Genomic DNA, 18,254 nt, shown 5'->3' with positions numbered 1-18,254 from the left:
AAAGAATTTGCGAATGGAAGAATGCATATAAAAAGTTACAATTTCGGCATTTAATAAGCGGGTATTTCAGCTGCTCTTAGAAGCCGCAGTAAGTAAGTGCAGATTCTACATTCGGATCGAAAAAAGCAACAATCCCGAATTCACGTGAAGTCGTTGGAAACGTTCATCTCATGACTACAAACGCAGATGTTTAAGCTCAGGTCATGGTTTTCTTATCCTCGAGTACTTAGACAGGCATGGAACTTCTACATTTTGATGAATTATATTGAAGGTAAGATGTATGTTCAGAAAGGTTAATGTGCAGGCGGACAGACAAAACTAACGCAACGTTGAGTGTGATTTGACTGAATTTGTTGTCGCGAGAGTCTCGAGATGTCACAACGTCACCATAAGTGCCATGTCACGCGCGCACATGCGCACATTCGACGGCATGCCTTTAGACTACACTTGTTTGATCCCTTTAATGTGCGTCTATCTTGTGCATGTAACGTGGTATAACGTGGCAGCAGCAAGTACAGGGGTGCTATGCAGGATGGCCCGAGCTTCTCGGGCACACAAGTTCGCTCCGAGCCCGCCCTACGACGGTCATGATAGGAAGACAGTGCGGAGCGCGCAATAGAAGCGTTGATAAAAACGGCTAAAAGAACGAGAATGGCGTCACAAACGCATGCGCGGCATTTGCGGCGGTTTTCAAAGGAATACCGCGTGCGAACGCGTCAGCGCCGCCACTCAGTCAACATTTTGACAGTGCAGCGACGTCAGCGTGATTGTCGCACTATCTTTTTGCCAACTGATGATCGCGCCTCCCACGGGCGTGTTCGTGGGCGTTTGTCCTCTTTCGGAAAATTCTTTCGTCCCACCTAGTGCAAGGAAATTTCCACTCTCGAAGGCAACAAGGGCGACCACGCAGCACTCTGGTGCAGCTCGTTTCGCTTCCTTGGAATATTACAGATAAATAAATGGACAGGTTACTGCTATACTTTCATTACACGTATGAACATTTTTTTGAATTAGCGAATCGGTAAAAACAGTGTCTCCGCAAACAAGTAATAGTAACATTTTTCGCCGCAAATCCCACCAGGGGCACTTGCTTCACAGCTGTGAGTGGTACGTCGTGAGAGCGGTGAAATTGAATGCGAGGCACCGTAGCCACGTGATGATATAACCTTTAGTTTTTCGTGTGTGTAGTCTGTGCGATTAAGCTCATAGATTAATCGTGCCGCTCGCTGGCGTTGTTGCGTGAGCACTGCTCCTCGGCAAGAGGGAACGCGGTGGGCGGACTCGCTCTTCGCCGCGGGCGTGCCAATCAAATTGATTGACGCGCGAAGTCGGGCACAAACTCGTTGATTCTGAAAAGGCCCCAGTTCAACTCGTGACTGTCATAGTGCCGGTGTGCCTGTCAAGTGTTTCATGCGGTGGACGCTACTCAGCAGCTTCTTTGCATATAAAATAATTTGTTCAGCTTGCAGTGCTTGTGCAGGGCTTGGGCCATCGGTGGAGTTTGTGATCACCTAGCTTCTTCCACCTTTTTACGTGGCTCGTCTACTCGGTATGCTTGGTCTGCTTCGGTGTAATCAGTGCTGGGCAGTATCGAAGATACATGTATCTTAGATACTATCTTAGATACTCTATGAGTATCTTGTATCTGTATCGCGATACTTCTCGGAAGACGAGTATCTGTATCTGTATTTCCGATACATTCGATAATGTATCGTGTATCTTAAGATACAAGATACTTCTATTGCAACACAGCCGTGCGAAACAATAATCGCTGGCCAAGCTCCGCTTCTCAAGCTGGTACTGGTGCCACTAAGCCATCTGAATAAGTCTTAGGGCAGTGACGCAATTTTATTTTTCCGCCAGAGTACCCCAGTGCGGGCAGAAGAGGAGGAAGACAAGCGCGCGGACGTCTACGTCCAGCCCACGTACCTTTTGTTTGCTCGATTTCTTTTCTTTTTAGTTGCGCCAATGCCGCGACACTTGCTCTTAGCCACTGTCCTGCGCCGCGTCTATTGCGCAAATTCTTGTGTTGCTACAGCGTCGTTATTGAAGATTCTCTTGAGTCTTGCTCCGTAACGAAATGTGATGCGTGCAAGAATGGGGTTCCTTTGCGCCGTGTGGATTTTGCATATCAGCGATTTGAATGATCTCGTGGATGTAAGTTTGACTTGCAAGCCATGAATTAACTTATATGCAAATAAGAATCTAACAACGTTAGCACCACTGGTACTGATCTAAAAGAGCAAGCGTTTACCTAACAGAAACTATCTTGGCGTACCGTATTTTTCACTTCTTGCTACATTTATTCAAAGAATTTATGAAATCATAATTTGATTATTAGCACAAGTGCTTTCTTAGCTGTCACTTTACATCACTTACATTACCTAAGTCTCTGCACTGTTTTTCCGGTCTGGTCACTGCAGTATGTCTTTTGCAACGCGCTCCCAAAATAAGATCTCTGCTTTATTATTCTTCTGTCTACTTTGTTTCCACTACTGTTTACACATTTACACGTTGCCAAGGCGATTGTGAAAACAAATATATAATTGTGTGGGCGTGCCTTGAGTAAACAGTACAAAACATTCTGCTTACCGCTTAAGAAAATAGCGAAATTGAGTTTGCGTTATAATAATGGCAATCATTAGGAGCCACCTTAAAGATGTTAGGAAGGGGATTCGAGAAACTTTGTTTTGCTCATGAACGTCCCAACGAGCCGTTTTAGGCAATTTTCCATAGGCACTGAATTTTCCATTGTCTCAACAGGTAAGTTGACAATACTTCATGCTCGTAGCTATTAAGGGCGCCGTCTGTATTGTGTTTCTGCACAAATTCAATGTGAATGTTTGATACACAACCACCTCTCTCTTTTACTTATATTTGTTTTCCTGTTTCAGGCTTTCTTGAATATTTTTCGCATTACTAATCGCCACGTAACGGGAGCTATAAGTGGCAATAGCGCGAATAGCGGCGGTGTGCTGCGACGCTTTATGGAAATATACAATACGTCTGAGACGTATCTGTGTTGCACACGTTCTCTCGTTGAAGAAAATTGCTAAAAAGATTGCACGTGAGTGAGTATAGGTTCCTTTACGCCAGCAGATAAGTAGAATATGACAATTCATTGCAGTTTTAGGTCATCTACGTATACACCAGGGGTCTCAAACTGAGTTTATAGCCAGCGGACCGCAGTCGCGAAATTTAGTTGCAAGGGCCTGGGCAGTGAAGGTGGTGGGAGAGAGTTTGAACAAAATGACGTTTGAGAGGAAGCCTTTCCCGTATCTCATATATAGGTCATTTCTGAAGGGGATTTAGAGTCAGGATTCGAGAAACATCGATAGGGATGTACAGAATGACTGATATCTGGACGCGGATTCTGAAATATAGAGTTTTTGTTCCACGGTTATGTTTTAGCACATGGTGACCACATGTTCCTCAAGAAAGGAATGCTTGAGACCAGTCATGTCTGTGCAGATCACGAACATACTTATTTAGAAAATAACAACAAATGAGACGAAGACGGTCATGTGTGCGGGCCGGGCCGCTAGCGAAATGGCTCAAACCCCTAGTATACACCATGCGCCCCCCCCCCCCTCCAAAAAAAAGAAAATAAAAGTCGCTACCAGCGTTGTTGCTGCCGTACACCTGTCCGGATATACGGCATTCTGCAAGCTGTCTTTTACGGACAAAGTAAAAGTCCACACCGGTATTTGCGCCTTCGTGAGAAGGCTTCTCATTGAAGTTGTTGTGATTATATGGCAACCTGCTAGATGGTCGGCAAGCTGTGCAATGCAAGTAGCGCTGTCAGCGAAATGTACAAAGAATTGTCCTGTGAAGAAGCTAAACCAAACCCCAATAAATTAATTTGGAAGGAAACTAATGTACTTTGAGCAAGAAGGGCAAAACTTTTGAGATACTAACAGACATTTCATTCAAGTGAAACAAAATAGGCCACTCTTAAGAAATTTTGAAGCAGACATTTTCGTGCATAGGCGTTTGCTGCTACATTATATGGATCTATAATAACAAATCTGAGAATGTATCGAAGTATCTTAAGATACAATTGCCAAGTATCGTATCGGATACAATTTTTGCAGCAGTATCTTGTATCTGTATCTCCAATACTTCTTGCCTGAGTATCTTGTATCGTATCGCGATACAATTTCAAAGTATCTTTGCCCAGCCCTGGGTGTAATCACCGTGTCAGTTCGGTCTCAATATTGGTGCTATTGTTTAGGAAGGTCCTAACTGACATGATAGTGAATAGTCCTTTCTTAATTCTTAATGTTTTAATTAACACGACGTTAATTAAGTACAGATGTAATTAGCGTAATAATAATTAGCACGATCCCAATTAACACGTCCTCGGTGAGTAAGGTCTTGGTTATCTTTGTTTTAATTACACGCCCTAATTATCGTCGTGTTAATTAGAATTAATTGATAATGTTTTAAATACCGCGCTATTAATTACTCAGCTTTAATTCGCAAGGTCCTGAATAGTACAGAGGTAATTAGCGTAATCCTAATGAGCACGATCCAAATCAGCACGTTCATAATTAGCGTCGTGTTAATTAACAATAACTAATATTGACTTAATGACCACGTCATTAATTACACATGTTTAATTTGCAAGGTCCTGAAAGGTACAGAGGTAATTAGCATATTCGTAATTAGAACGATCCTAATAAACACGATCTCGGCGAGTAAGGTCTTGATTACCTTGGTTTTAATTACACGATCCTAATTAGCGTCATGTTATTTATCATGAACTCAATTACCTTGTTCTTAGCTTTACACGACTTCATTAGCATGGTCTTAGTAAGACGTGGCTTAGTTAGCTCGACCTTAGCAAGATTTGGCCTAATCAGCTTCGTCATAGCACGTCCTGACTTAGCTAATTATACCGCCCAGCCAATTAGCTAATCAGCCGGGCGCACGTGCTCTGGGACCGAGCAGACGATGAAGAAGAGAAAGACGAGGGCGCGCGCCGGCCGAGCAACGCGCTAGAATGAACAGGCCGACCATGGTGATTATACACGTGGCCTCGGCGATTAGCTCTAACCGCGGTGTTGTAAGGCGCTCGGTCGGAACTAATCTCGGAGGCCACGGTGCTGCTTATTCCAAAGGATACTTGCTGCAGACATTAAACGCTTGAAAATGAATTCAAACGGCCCGCTCACACATAAAAAATATAGTTAGTAGAGCTTTCTGCCACTTTTCCTGCATGGGTGCACGTCTGCACTCAGTGGAACGACAAACAAATGAAAGAAGGTGCTTCTAGTTTTACGACACCACCCAACCTTCTCGACCGCCCTTGACGTGATCTTGACGTGATGCTGCGTTCCATCGTAACCAATGGAACGAAGCGCACGCTGAGGGATGGATTTCACCTTATCATACTATTAGCTCGTTCAAAAGGGGGTGTCGCCAGAGCTCGGAAAGATACCGAGTTTCGCCAAACTCGGGCCATCCTGCATAGCACCCCAGGAACAGGTTGATTGGTGGAACATGGGAGAGGCCTTTGACCTGCAGTGGGCGTAGTCAGGCTGATGATGATGACGATCTTGTGCGTCTAAGCCGTGCTTTCCAAATCTCAGATATAGTACTGAAATCAAAGGGCTGTATTTTGGAATGATAATTTTTATTTGTGATGTTTTTTTTGTACTAACAAAAGCTGTAGGCCGATGGCAAAAATTTCTGGCGAACTGCTCGAGTGCTTGCATTTGTCCACAGGGTTGAACTGTTTGTCTTGAGAGAGCGCTTTTTATTGGCTAGCCTTCGAACTCTTGGTAACATATTATACCTTGCAGCTTACATATGACAAAAAAAAAAGCAGATCGCAAAAAATTGTGTGCGTATCTCCTACTTTCTTGTTGGCGCAAGAACGACCCGACAACAACGAATACGTTTTATGCCTTGTACCTCACTTTGGGATTAACCATAGGGGAGCGAATGTTGATGTGAATGTGCTTTCTTCTTTCGCAGTATCAAACCTGCTGGGAAATTTCGGCATCGTCTGGACTTTCGAAATATTCCTCACATTAGGACTTGCGTTTGCAGTGCCAATTTCTGCGAGTGAGTAACTTTTTATTGTACTCTTGCTACATCGAGGCATTACATGCTAATTCAAATCTTAAAAAATATACGTATGCACAGATATGTGAATGTGATTGTATACTGTTAGAATGTGAATTTTGTCCCTATTTTAACGTTTGAGCGCGATAAAAATTGCTTTCAGCACCTGAAATATTCGCTTAACAATGTCTACTTGCACCGAATACGAGGGGTATTCAAAACGTAAGGGCCGTTTGTTAATATTTAAGTATTTACACGTCAGCATAAACATTTATTTGTGCAGCGCCAACTGTTAATTCTTCGCGAAGGTACTGAAGTTATTGTTCTGGCTCTGGTAGTCGTCTGCTTTTCGAGGAATGAACACGACAATGTCTGCGAAAATGGTTGCTCCCGCCTATTTTGAAGTGCGAGCTGTAATTCGATTTTTGCAGGCAAAATGATCATCACCTTCTTAAACTTCTGGGGAGTTGTGCCTAGTTTATGTACCTGAAGTGATGAGTGAAGCAAAGGTGAGAAAATTGTGTCAAGACTTCACAAATGGCTGCAGAAATGTGCACGACGAAGAGCGCAGTGGCATGGCCCAGAATCCAGACCAATGAAACCGTTCAACAAGTGGACCGGGAATTGCGATTAGATCGACGAGTGCCAGTTAGTGGTCTGTCGGATGAATTTCCTCTTGTCGGCCGCACTACATTTTGCACGACTGTAAATGAAGAGCTCCGATATTAGAAAGTGTGTGCAACGTGGGTACCAAAAATGCTTCCTGTCCAACTCAAACAGCAAAGAATTCCCTGGCGGCGAACTTATATGTAGAGGGACTACAGAAACTGGTGCAGCGGTACGAAAAGTGCATAGAAGTTAACGGCAATTATGTATAAAAGTGAAGCAGGTTTGTGGTAAACTAAACCCACCAATAAAAACTTTTACTAACGAATATTTATTTTTCGGGACCAAACGGCCCTTACTTTTTAAATAACCCTCGTATTTGCGCTATGTATAAGTGACAGTATATGTTATTGACATATAAAATTATGTTATGCTGTGCCAACGTGATATTTCAATATAGAAATATCTATGTCTTACTTCTGATGCAGGATATGATAATTTATGAGTGAATTTATGCTATAGCATTTGTCAATCGTTCTTGGTCTTCTCAGGATGTACTTTTAGGCTAGTTGCTTCATATTCGCAGTAAAATAGCGCCGGCGAAAACAACAGACCAGACGAGGAGAAATACACGTAGCACAAGGCGCACTAACAACTGAAAGCTTATGCGTTATTTGCACAGAATAAATTGTACAATTCTGTAATTATACAATTTAAAATACGTTGCCGCTCCAGTCAAAGCAACTTTCTTCCGACTTGCCAGTGGCTTCGATGTCTTTGTCCGCCTTTACGTTTAATTGTTGTTTCTTTGTTCTAATTACTGATACGTGATACGTGATGAATAAGGAAAACGCTGTCATATCATTAGGGCGTATAGTGCGCCTCCAACATTTGCGCGGCTACACTTAGTTAAACGGCTGCTAAGGCAATTTCGGTGCTTAGAAGGGTGGAAAGAAACAGAAAAGGTGGAGGCAGGGAACACTTCCAGAAACACTTCCGGTTAACCAGAAACACTTCCGGTTGGCTACCTTACACTGCATAATCGGGGAACAGGGATAGAAAGATGAAAAAGAGAGAGGAGGGAAGGGAATGCACGTATATCCTACATGGACCATTATGTCAATAATAAACGGCGATTACTGAGTCCTGACAAACTCGAGCCTATTTTCCAGAGATATTGCCGTTGCGGGCGCAGGAAACATGGATTCAGATCCAATGTAGAAGGAGAATATTTGTCAGATGGATGCATTTCACTTAAAAATTGAGCCCATATTAGTTGCTATCAGAAAGTGCAGCACCATGAATTCCCATTATAAGGAAACTATATTTCAAATCTTTATTTTGTAATGTGCAAGTGGCATTTTCTTCAGCTTAAATATGGAAATTGCCTGTGAGGCAACCTTTCCCTGATTCTTTCAGCGGCGGCCGCGCTTGAGGCTCGTGTGCTTAGATTTAGGTGCACGTTAAAAAACCCCAGGTGGTCGAAATTTCCGGAGCCCTCCACTACGGCGCCCTTCAAGTTCATATCGTGGTTTTGGGACGTTAAACAGCAACAATTATTATTATTATTATAATTATTAACTTTTCTCTGATTAAGTTCCTTCCTTGTCGCTATTGTGGCTAAGAGGCCAACTCAACGCTTGGTTACGAAAGCCAGAGGCCACCACTGAAGATAGACGAAAAATTACTATAGACACGTAGAGGGATCCAGCTCTTGACATAAGCGATGCCCTCGTGAATGACCCCAATGAACTTATGCTTACGTCGCTAAGAAATTCCACTTTGTGTCACATGGTCTCCAGTCTGACTTGTCATCCGCATTTTGTCTTCCTGTGCGCAGTCGTAGACGTGTACATCTACGAAGTGATGTTCGAAGGCATGAAGCTGGCCGGAATCTTGCTCATCCTCATCGGTTTCATGCTCGTGCTGCTGCCGGAGGACTGGCCCGACTACCTGACCATGATCCTACGCTATCGACGGAGCAGTCGCCGGCGCCGCACCGTCGCCAAGAAGCCCACGCCGCAGGACACCGCCACGGGACACCGCTCCCGCCTCAGGACACCGTCCGGTCGCATCAAGTAGCGCTTGGACGGGTTTGAGCTCGGGGATCTGCTCAGAGTTCAAATCCAGAACAGGCGATTAGAGCAGACGGCGCACTTCAGCGTCGACATGGCCAACACGGTGTACGGTGGCCAGAGGACTCCCGACAGCGAAGCCCACGAATACATATTCTAACCAGGGGAGCAGTGAACGGTGCGCGCAAACGCGGGACGTTCTCATCGTTTGAACACGTTGTTGCTGCGATGGATGCGATAGTACTACGGTTACTGCTGTCTCGCACAAGTTCTGTGCAGGACGCGCATCGATTGTCGATTACACTGGCAAGGAATCGTGGGGCTGTTGTTACTGCCACTGAACTTCACTTGAGAGGTGTTTGTTGCGACTACTTCACAATCACGACCGTACCGTCTTGACGTGCTGCTAGTGTAAGTACGAACTTTGGCTCGAAGGGCGGCGATGTTAGCCTTGTTTTGTTTGTGAAGTGAGCGGCACGGGGAGATCGTGTCCGTGCCGTGGTGAACGAATCTGAACGCTGGATAGTTAAGCGTTTGTTGTTGCATCAGTACTGCGAGATACTGGGAGTACAGATAGCTAAGCGCATGCTGTGGTGCCGACGTTCTGATTTAATATTGTTGTTGTCACACATCATAACGCAAGGCGTGCAAGTAAGTAGGTTTGCAGTGAAATGTGTTTGGCACAAGCACTAACATCTTGCACTTTTATTTGGTAACCGAGGAAGTGCTCCAGAAATGTGATTGTCACGTTGATGTCACGAATGCACTTACATATGTCAATCCAACCCATCTACGCCTTGGTCATTTTCCCAGCGATTAACGTAATGATGTCAAAGTTAAACATCAGTGCATCACTTTTCGTGCTGCCTCATTACTCATGCCAGGATTTTTCTTGTACCATTGGAATGCCTAGTTTGATGCTCTAGTCTGTAACTTGCCATTTGTTTGGCTGGAAGAGTTTTATTGTTGAAGTAGTGATACTTGGTACAAAAGTTAGAAATAACATTCCAAGCTATTTATTTCATCTTGCTTGCACTGAGTTACAGTTTGTCCGTATCAAACACTAATATCACCATTGAAAGTAAAACTGGCTTCGACTACAGCATAAGCTGTGAGCGCTTACTATCGCTAATCCCTGGGTAAATAGACGTGGCATGACCTTACGAAATGAATGTCATCTGATGCTTGAATAAGTTAAACATTACTTTGTCACTTGGTGTAGGAATGTTGAGAGATAAAGAAATAGACACATGGGATTGATAACGTTCACGTATTTACTTTTCACAAAGCTTGCTCCTCCACTTTTGCGGTTCACATTCATTTGTTCACTGAACGTTGCCAGAAGTGTGAACGTCATATACACATAGCAAGATGCGTGATAGCGTTATACTCATCACGGCTGAAATAAAGACTGCAAGCCAGGTACGTGTGATAAAAAAGAGCCTCTTGGTTTTTATTTGTCGCGTTGAATGCCAACTCATATATTCAAAGGAAGAGACGGAGCATAAATTAACGCAATCATCCACCGAGATGTTTCAACGCCCATGGCGAGGAAGGGCTAAGTAAAAACATAAAAATGAGCTGCGGTATCGTCCCAGATATTGTTTCCAACGTTCTTAATGACAGACTAGTTATTTAGGACATTGGGTCCGACGGACTTCTTCGTCGACGAGTTCAGAAACAGATCCGCGTGTTCTGTGAACTGCCGACATATCTGAAAGTATAAATGCTTATCATCATAGCATAACTGTGGGAAATTCAGTACGTAGTCTAATCGTAAACAGTTTAGCACAGCATGGCTCACGGTTCTGCCCACGGCATTGTTACGTACTATGACTCGAAATGCATGCACAGACGCCCCCAGAATCTGCGTTTTACGCCAAGCGCCTTGCAAACTTGCTTTACTTGTCAAATCACTAATGATGCAGTTAACTATCAGCGTCACGCTACCTGCTTGTCATCTTGTTAGGATCCGCAGAAAATAAGCTTTGATTACATATCCTGAAGACATATCACCAGCTTGTCGATGCTGTAAAAGATAAATTTTCTTGTTACGTATGTTTTGAAGTATTTTATTTCTCAGTACAAAACGAATGTTTTTACCGCATCAAGAATAAGGACAAATTTTATTCCATATTCCAAGATTACTGCATATGTATGTACGAAAAAAGGGTTTAAAGCTGTAAGTACTTTTCATACAGAAAAAAGTCGGTTTTCTTTCTTTTTTCTGTTTAAAATTGTGGTGCAGAAACTTTGTCATGAATGGTTACAGTAACTTGCTCCTGCTTTTAGCACTGGGTGTAGAGAGAATGAGTTAGTTTTGAAAAGCTTCAATGCCTCTTTATATGGAATCCTCCTTAATAGAACCTTTTCATAATCCGCAAGTGTGCTGCCCTGCGCTGCACACTCGCCCAACTAATGGCGGCACCTGTTGGGCCTCAAGTGGAGAGGAGGTCCTAGTTGCACGTGCTGGGGCTTGTCTGTCATGCGTGTTCATACGAAGAGAGCGGAGTCAACATTTCCCGCGTCATAGCGCATGCAAACTGTGCTTGAAGACGGTGTTTGCAGAAGTGCTAGCTCCATCGCAGGAAAGCTAGCTTTACAATTATGAAAGATTCTATACGAATCGCAAAACAACCTATCTTTTTTCACAGTGGTTTCCGTGGCAGGTAGAACTGGTTCACCAACATGTAACTTAATTGTCTTATAAAAACGATGACCGTGTTTTCTTTCCGCGCAAGGCTAGTGGCATGACTCTGCGTTGCGAAAAGAGACAATTGGGTTATCCTTTTATGTCCGCAACCCTAATCCAGCTCAGTTTATTGGCCATATAATAGGTCCCCTGGGGAGAGTGTCACATGAGGACGGGATTTCAACATAAGCACCAGATTATGCGGATAATTTTGTGTGTGCGAGGTGGCAACTGACGACGAGCAGAAGAAACTACAGTGGGGACTCGTGATGGTAACAATGTCCGCAGCAAAGCTGTTCTATCCCTTGGCAACTCTACACACTTTCTAAGGGCTTAGCCAGAACTATTTTTCGGGGGGGGGGGGAGGGGGTTCAACCATAGTTTATGTATGTTCGTGCGTGCGTTTGTATGTGTGTGTGTGTATATATACGCAAGCAAAAGTGAAAATTTTCGGGGGGGGGGGGGCGAGGTTTGAATCTCCCCCCCTCCTTGGCTACGCCGCTGGCTCTTTCTTACCTTTATTTATGTTATATTTAGGAAGGATCAAACTGCATAAGTTGGAAGTAGTAGGCCTCAGGCTACTGAATTTCGCTTACACAGAGAGATAACGTTGCTTTAGAATGAACAAGTAAACTAAAAAAAGGAATTAGTGGACTCGAAATGGGCCATACGTCAACAAGCAGAATCAAAATGTTTCATAGCGCATCTTTAATTTTCGCCTTCTAGCTCTTTTCAATGGACACAACGACACGCTGAGTATTGCGATATATATGATTGCTCAATCAGATATGCCTTAACATCGAAGACTGCTTAATTCGAGTGAGTGGTTTATTTCAATCGAATTGGAAATGCTGGCACACCTTTGGGTCGTCGGCTTCCTGACAACTCACTTCCACGTTTTCTCATTTACGTCGGGTTCTTAAATGACAACTGCACGCCACCGTTATCCTTACGTACACTAAACGTTCAGTACGTGAAGAGGTAGATGAAATCGAGCACGGCTGAGACACGCGTGAAGACTCCTGGTCTGTGCGGCGCTGCGCAGGATATTCCCCAGGAAGTGATTCCCGCCAAGACCCAGGATCCGTCGTCTCGCACGCACTGCAGGGGACCTCCGGAGTCGCCCTGTGGAGAGAAAGCTACGTCTTAGCACAAAGCCGCCATACGGGATAAAGCATAATTAAATACAAAAGTACTGCAGCAAATTTTGCTCTTGTTCCCGTCAGAAACTGATGCTGGCCCTGATATTCGGAAATATTTAGCAAATATTAATAGGTGCTGCTATTATGCGAGAAAACACACTTGCCTTTACGGAACTATACCATTTTTTTCTAAAGTTATTAAGGTTTTATTGTACGATTCGTGTCGATTATACTTTTTGTATAATAGTTTATAAGTCCTACTTGTACATTCTTATTTGAATTACTAGAAAGTTATTTTTAGAAGTATAGCTTGGAAAATGTTTTTTTTTTCTTAAACGTTGGCACAATAACTGACCAAAGTGTTGTTCCTGAAACCCTGATGAACTTCCTATAAATTGGCTTCGGGTGAAAAATTGGTTAGAAAGTTATACGGCCGTGATTGGCGCTGATTGTCACTACAGTATGTCCGTGAAGTCATGTTGCACTTTTGACCGGTCACAGGAGGTCAATTAAACAAGACTGAAATTTGAAATCTGCGCCAAACAAAAGAAAAACTCTCCAAGTTTCGTACCTGTTCAGTGCAGTTTGATGTGGCTTCCATTAATTTCTCTGCACTCATCTAACAATATTTAAGATCTTCCCACACTCGGTTAAGTACGTTTGGTGCAACAGAGTGAAAAACGTCTGTATTCCTCTGTTTTAAATGAATAATGCCATTAATACGTTCACTGTGAACTGTTGCTTCACATAACCCCACAAGTAAAAGTCCAATGGCGTCAGAATTTAGCAAGCCACAGAACGCCACAGAACTTTTCTCTGTACCTTCCACATTTTGACTGGCATGGGCGCGGGCTAACCCGTTGCTGCGCATTTCGTGGTGCCGCGTCATCACCTATGTGCGTGCACCCTTGTCAGTCACACAATGCAAACTTGGGGAGTTTTTCATTTTAAGGCGATTTCACATTTTAATCTTGTTTTGTTGCTCTCCTGTGACCTGTCAAAAGTGCACCACGACTTTACGGACACGCTGTATAAACCGTGCATGGTAAGGCTGTGTTTCTCGCATTTGGCATGATGTCACATGTATAAGCGTCCGTAACTTGGCCCAGTTAAAATAACAAGTCATGGCCCACCTTGCACGGTCCCTTGCCGCCTTCGTTGTAGCCGGCGCAGAACATTCTGCCAGTCACGTTGTTCACATCTTCGTAGGCTTTGCGACAGTCGCCATCTTTCCAGACGTCGAGGTTCGTCTTTTGTAGAACGTCCGTAGTCGATCCATCTTTTAAAACATTACAACACACATAAGGCCGACCAGAGAACTTGCATTTATCAGTAATCTGGCTCTTTCAGAACATAAGTTTTAGATACGTTTCATAATGTACAATAAAGGGACACTAACAACGTGTGCTAGGCTAGAGAAGTGTTAGTAACGTAGGTTTCTTTAAGAGCGCGAAAGATGCTTTTATTTTGGCCGAAAGCATTGTAATCCACAACAAAATATGTAAGAGAGCAAAGTAAGAGAGAGAGGGAGGGGTAGCAACACCACCTTGAAGTTGCTGCACCACTCGCTCTGACGTCGTTGTTTATAACACAATTTACACGGGTCTATTCAATAGTTTCTTTAATTAAATGGTTGTTAGAATGCTGAATCATACTTGTACAAAAGTGCCTTTCTTTAATTTGTGTTGCGGCCCATACATCGAAACTTGCTACATCACTGTTCTTGACAAAATATTTAAAAAATACTGCAGGGAAATACTACTTTGTCGGAGTCAAAAGGTGATGCAAGCTTAACATAAAATTTTTTTCAGCGCAAATTAAATTGCTGCGGAATCTCTCTTACGTTGTCAAGTGTCTCGGGAATAAAATACATACGACTATACGTATGCAGTGTACTGCACAGGAGAGGTCTTAACTTGCTTAAAGCGATGTAACCTCTCGTTAAGTAAATTTCACGTAAGAACTTAACACACACAAGAAGAAAACACGAACAGACGAGCGCTCGTGGTCGTCTGTCCATGTTTTCTTGTTGTGTGTGTTAATTTTTCGCGATAATTATAGTTTAACTAAGATAGACCGCCTAGCAGACTGACCTTCTGAAGTAATGTCTCTGATTTCGCACTCACCTATTCTTGGGTAGCCCCAACCCGTTACAATGCAAGTTTGGCCAGTGAAATTATCGGATGACTTCGGAAGACATATTGGGCTGAGGTAATCGTCAAAAATGAAATCCAATGGCATGTCGAGCCTTACGAGAGCAACGTCGTAATCGACTGTAGTTTCGCTGTAGTACGGATGCTTTATAATCTGCGCAGAAATAAAAAAAAAGCTGTTAATGACATTCAATCTGAACTATACGAACAGCGTCCATATGCCGAGGCTTGCACCTTTTTCTCACCTCAGATACGTAATAATAGCGTTCCGACAATTCCTTTCGAAACAAGTGGTCCTTGCCTACGTAGACCTTGTAAAAAAACGGCGAGTATCTGAAGTAAAAGCACGGCGTAAAACAAATGGCACAATATCAGCTAGCAGATGAAACAGAAAATTGTAGGTAAGAATTTGTGCGATGCCGTGGCAACTAGCAAGCCTCAAGAAATACGAACACTTGGTATTAGAGCACTGTTAATAGTATCTATGGCCCGGTGAAAGTGAGAAAATATTATTCGATGTGATGTGAAAACAGCTTCCGCACAACAGAAAGCGGTGACTGAAAGCAACACTACTTGGCTTTATGTCTCAAAATGACTTAGTAGCACCAACGATGAAAAAATTAGCATAAATGACAGAGATGGGCTATAGCTAATGTTGGTAACCGCGATAAGATGCAGAAGCGTCTTGTTTTTCTTACAGCAGCAAATTTTTTTCTTAAGTTCTATGTTGCTTCTTGCGAGCAGTGCACGTGAACACCTACAACTTAATCGATAAGTTTTCTTTCTGATCTGTGTTCAAAGTCGGGGAATGAGGTTTCCAGGTGAGTGATGCGCTGGCTTAGCATTTGGTTTTTATTTGCCTTTAGTAGGGCTCCAACGTTTTTTCAGGCAACATGCAGTAGTGATATGTGCGATAAGGCACAAGCTCACTTCATGCAGTGGGCAGCGGTGAGGATCCAGTACTCGTCAATGATGACGCCCCCGCATTGGTGACTGCTGAACACCTGCACGGACACTTGCCAAGGAAACTCCAAGGAACCGGCATCGCTGCCTCCGACAATGCGTTCGGTGTCATACAGCAGATTCCGGTGGCCACACTGCACCGCCCACGCTTGGGCCACAATTATATTGTGATGTTACGCGCACGTCATGTACAGTATGGTCGACTGTTAAAGGGAACACCCGAATGAGCAACTTTCATTTTGTTGGCCCCCTAACGGCTAGTGGATGCGCAAAGATTGTTCGTGCACGTTACTAGTCTATCATAAGGGTTCGTAGCTGTCAACCACCAGCAGTGTTATCCAAATCTAAGCCACTAGCTTTTGCAGGAGAGCGAAATCCGGACATACCCGAAACTCAAGTGTTCCCTTTAACAGTGGACCCGTCTGTACGTTCGGCAATCAGGACGTTGAAGGCAAACGAAGCTCCAGGCCGAATCCATACAGGTTTCTGTTTTTCATAAATGTTTTCCAGTGGTCTGCCATCCTTCGCTGACAGTGTGCTCAGTATCTAACAGCGCGCTCAGGTACGAACATCTTGTGATTACGGCCGACGAAGACGAATTTGCTAGATGTTTTCCATCGTAAGGTGTATTTCCCAACGGCTTGGGGCCGTCGGTAATGATACGTCAAACGTTACTATTGGCTGGAGCCTGTTTCAACGATAAATTATGGCGTGTTAACTATTTTTCGTAGTTTTGGAAACACATCCCATCGTTCCTAAATCAGCTCTTGCACATGCGCAATCTTACGCAATACAGGAGCCGAGTGGTAAGTGCAAATACCAGCGCTGCGGTCCGTAATCATACAGGTATCGCGCATCTTTACTGTTGCTACGTCGTGCGTCACTGTGGTTAAACAGCAGCCCGCTGTACCGGTTACCCTTTGTCTGGATAAGTAGCATTCTCGTTCCGTTAGGTATGAACTGCACTTGCAGATGAGTGTCTGTGTGCAAGCGTTACGGCGGATGTAAACTACCTTTTCCTGGCCTTCGTAAGTCCTACACGGAAGTGAAGAGCAGTCTTTATGACAAGGATGTCGAGAGGTAAGGACGCCACGCCTGGTCACGTAGATAGCCAATAAGGGAAGCGTGGTAATGAATATTTAGCGCAGAAGCAACACAAGTACGAAAACGGAAGTCTCTCCTTTTTCGTCGTAGTGTTGTTTGGGCAATAAATATGCACTATTATGCGTTACCAACAAGACCGAGCGTCTATCCATGTGATGGGAACGTTGTCAAATATATGCGAATGCTACTCTAAGAGGCCGTATGCTCATACAAACAAAAGCAATAACTTTGGTAATAAGACTTAAGTAATTCTATGACAATCTCATCAAAGCTATTTGTTCTGGTATGTGCAATTATGGAGACTGTTGCACACACTGGGCTGAACCAAAATGGTAACTACGGTTAGATAAAAATGAAAAAAAAAATTAGCACTAATTATATATACGTTGGCTTACTGGGGTCACTAAGTTTGATGAAACTAAGACTATCTGACGCACTTATTAAATTATAGCTCCAGCATTTATCTCGTACTTTTCTGATACTTTTAGTAAGCATGTTATGAAACAGCACTCAGATATAAAGAAATGGTGAGAAGGGGAAAGAAAGATCAAGAACGTATAAGCGAGGTATTTGAGCCAGATTTTGTTAATGTCAACTAGCTGCATGTAGGCGCCCCCATTGACACGCGATATATAGTTCACTCTCTACTTGATAAAACCGAAATGATTGTCCTGCCATTTAATGTCTCGTTGATTGTATAGAAAAGGGAAATACCCATACTTCATTTCACAGCACAGCCTTGAGGAGGAGTGACTTGCAGGGATTGCACATTTAGATAAAGCATTAAACCGTCATAGCAAAAGTGGTTTAAAAATTATCTGCTAGAATCACTAAATTTCAACTTCGCAAGTTATACTTACTGGTTTTCATGGTGCAAAGCACAATAGCAAGTAGGGGTAATCCAGCTTCCATTGCAAGTGCAGCCACCGAACAGCTGGTGAGCTATAGTACTTGCCAAGTCAGTATGGAGGCATTACTTGGACGCAAATGTGACACAAACAGGATGTGAAAGAGTTCGTTTCTTGCCTGCAGACGTCTTAAACGACGTCGAGGCAGTCGAGCATTGCATGAGAGGCCTGGAACATCTGCTTATCTTTACACGGGCAGCGTCTTTGAGCGAGCACAATCTGCAATCCGGTATTTTGGCCGGTGCCCATATCTGAGGCCTCGTAGCCATGGTCATAAACCTTGTCCCTTCCCCGTACGGTTATAGACATGAGCGCACGAGGTCAGCTTCGCGTAATAGTCCTTATCGTCTCCAGCACTGCATCCTGAATATTACTCTTGACTCAAAACTTGGCTACTTCCACTACCTTTTTTGTTCTGATAGAGTCTTGGCAATCGTGCATATCACGTACGTCTCGTGGTTGGAACTGACACCGGTTAACTGACAATGGGCTCTTTGCACGAAAATTGGATGCGTATTATCTGCAGGTCTGGGGTTTCC

At 43.6% G+C, this 18,254-nt stretch overlaps 2 protein-coding genes across 7 annotated transcripts in view; one reads left to right on the top strand and one right to left on the bottom strand.

Moving 5' to 3' along the window:
* Positions 1-9,193, top strand: part of LOC119382788 (putative thiamine transporter SLC35F3) — a 227,731-nt gene extending 218,538 nt beyond the window's left edge. For all 5 annotated transcript variants that reach the window (XM_037650634.2, XM_037650633.2, XM_037650636.2 and 2 more), the window contains 2 exons: positions 5,983-6,072; positions 8,519-9,193. In XM_037650634.2, coding sequence (XP_037506562.1) covers positions 5,983-6,072; positions 8,519-8,760 — 332 coding nt within the window. In that variant the 3' untranslated portion in view covers positions 8,761-9,193. The remainder of the gene's footprint in view (positions 1-5,982; positions 6,073-8,518) is intronic.
* On the bottom strand, positions 8,536-17,885 carry LOC119382789 (plasma kallikrein). Of its 2 annotated transcripts, XM_037650639.2 has the most exons (7): positions 17,668-17,885; positions 15,671-15,851; positions 14,986-15,073; positions 14,714-14,894; positions 13,721-13,866; positions 12,403-12,570; positions 8,536-8,787 (listed from the first exon to the last, which is right to left on the bottom strand). In XM_037650639.2, exons 1-6 carry the CDS (start codon positions 17,717-17,719, stop codon positions 12,412-12,414), a joined length of 807 nt encoding a protein of 268 aa, XP_037506567.1. In that variant the 5' UTR covers positions 17,720-17,885; the 3' UTR covers positions 8,536-8,787; positions 12,403-12,411. The 2 variants fall into 2 exon arrangements, with proteins under 2 accessions (XP_037506567.1, XP_037506566.1); XM_037650638.2 differs by lacking the exon at positions 8,536-8,787 and having other exon boundaries at positions 12,123-12,570.
* Positions 17,886-18,254: the final 369 nt, after the last annotated feature.

Source organism: Rhipicephalus sanguineus, chromosome 2, assembly GCF_013339695.2.
Source record: "Rhipicephalus sanguineus isolate Rsan-2018 chromosome 2, BIME_Rsan_1.4, whole genome shotgun sequence".
NCBI lineage: Eukaryota > Metazoa > Arthropoda > Arachnida > Ixodida > Ixodidae > Rhipicephalus > Rhipicephalus sanguineus.
Note: the sequence above shows the minus strand (reverse complement) of the source record. Positions and strands in the feature narration are given on the sequence as shown.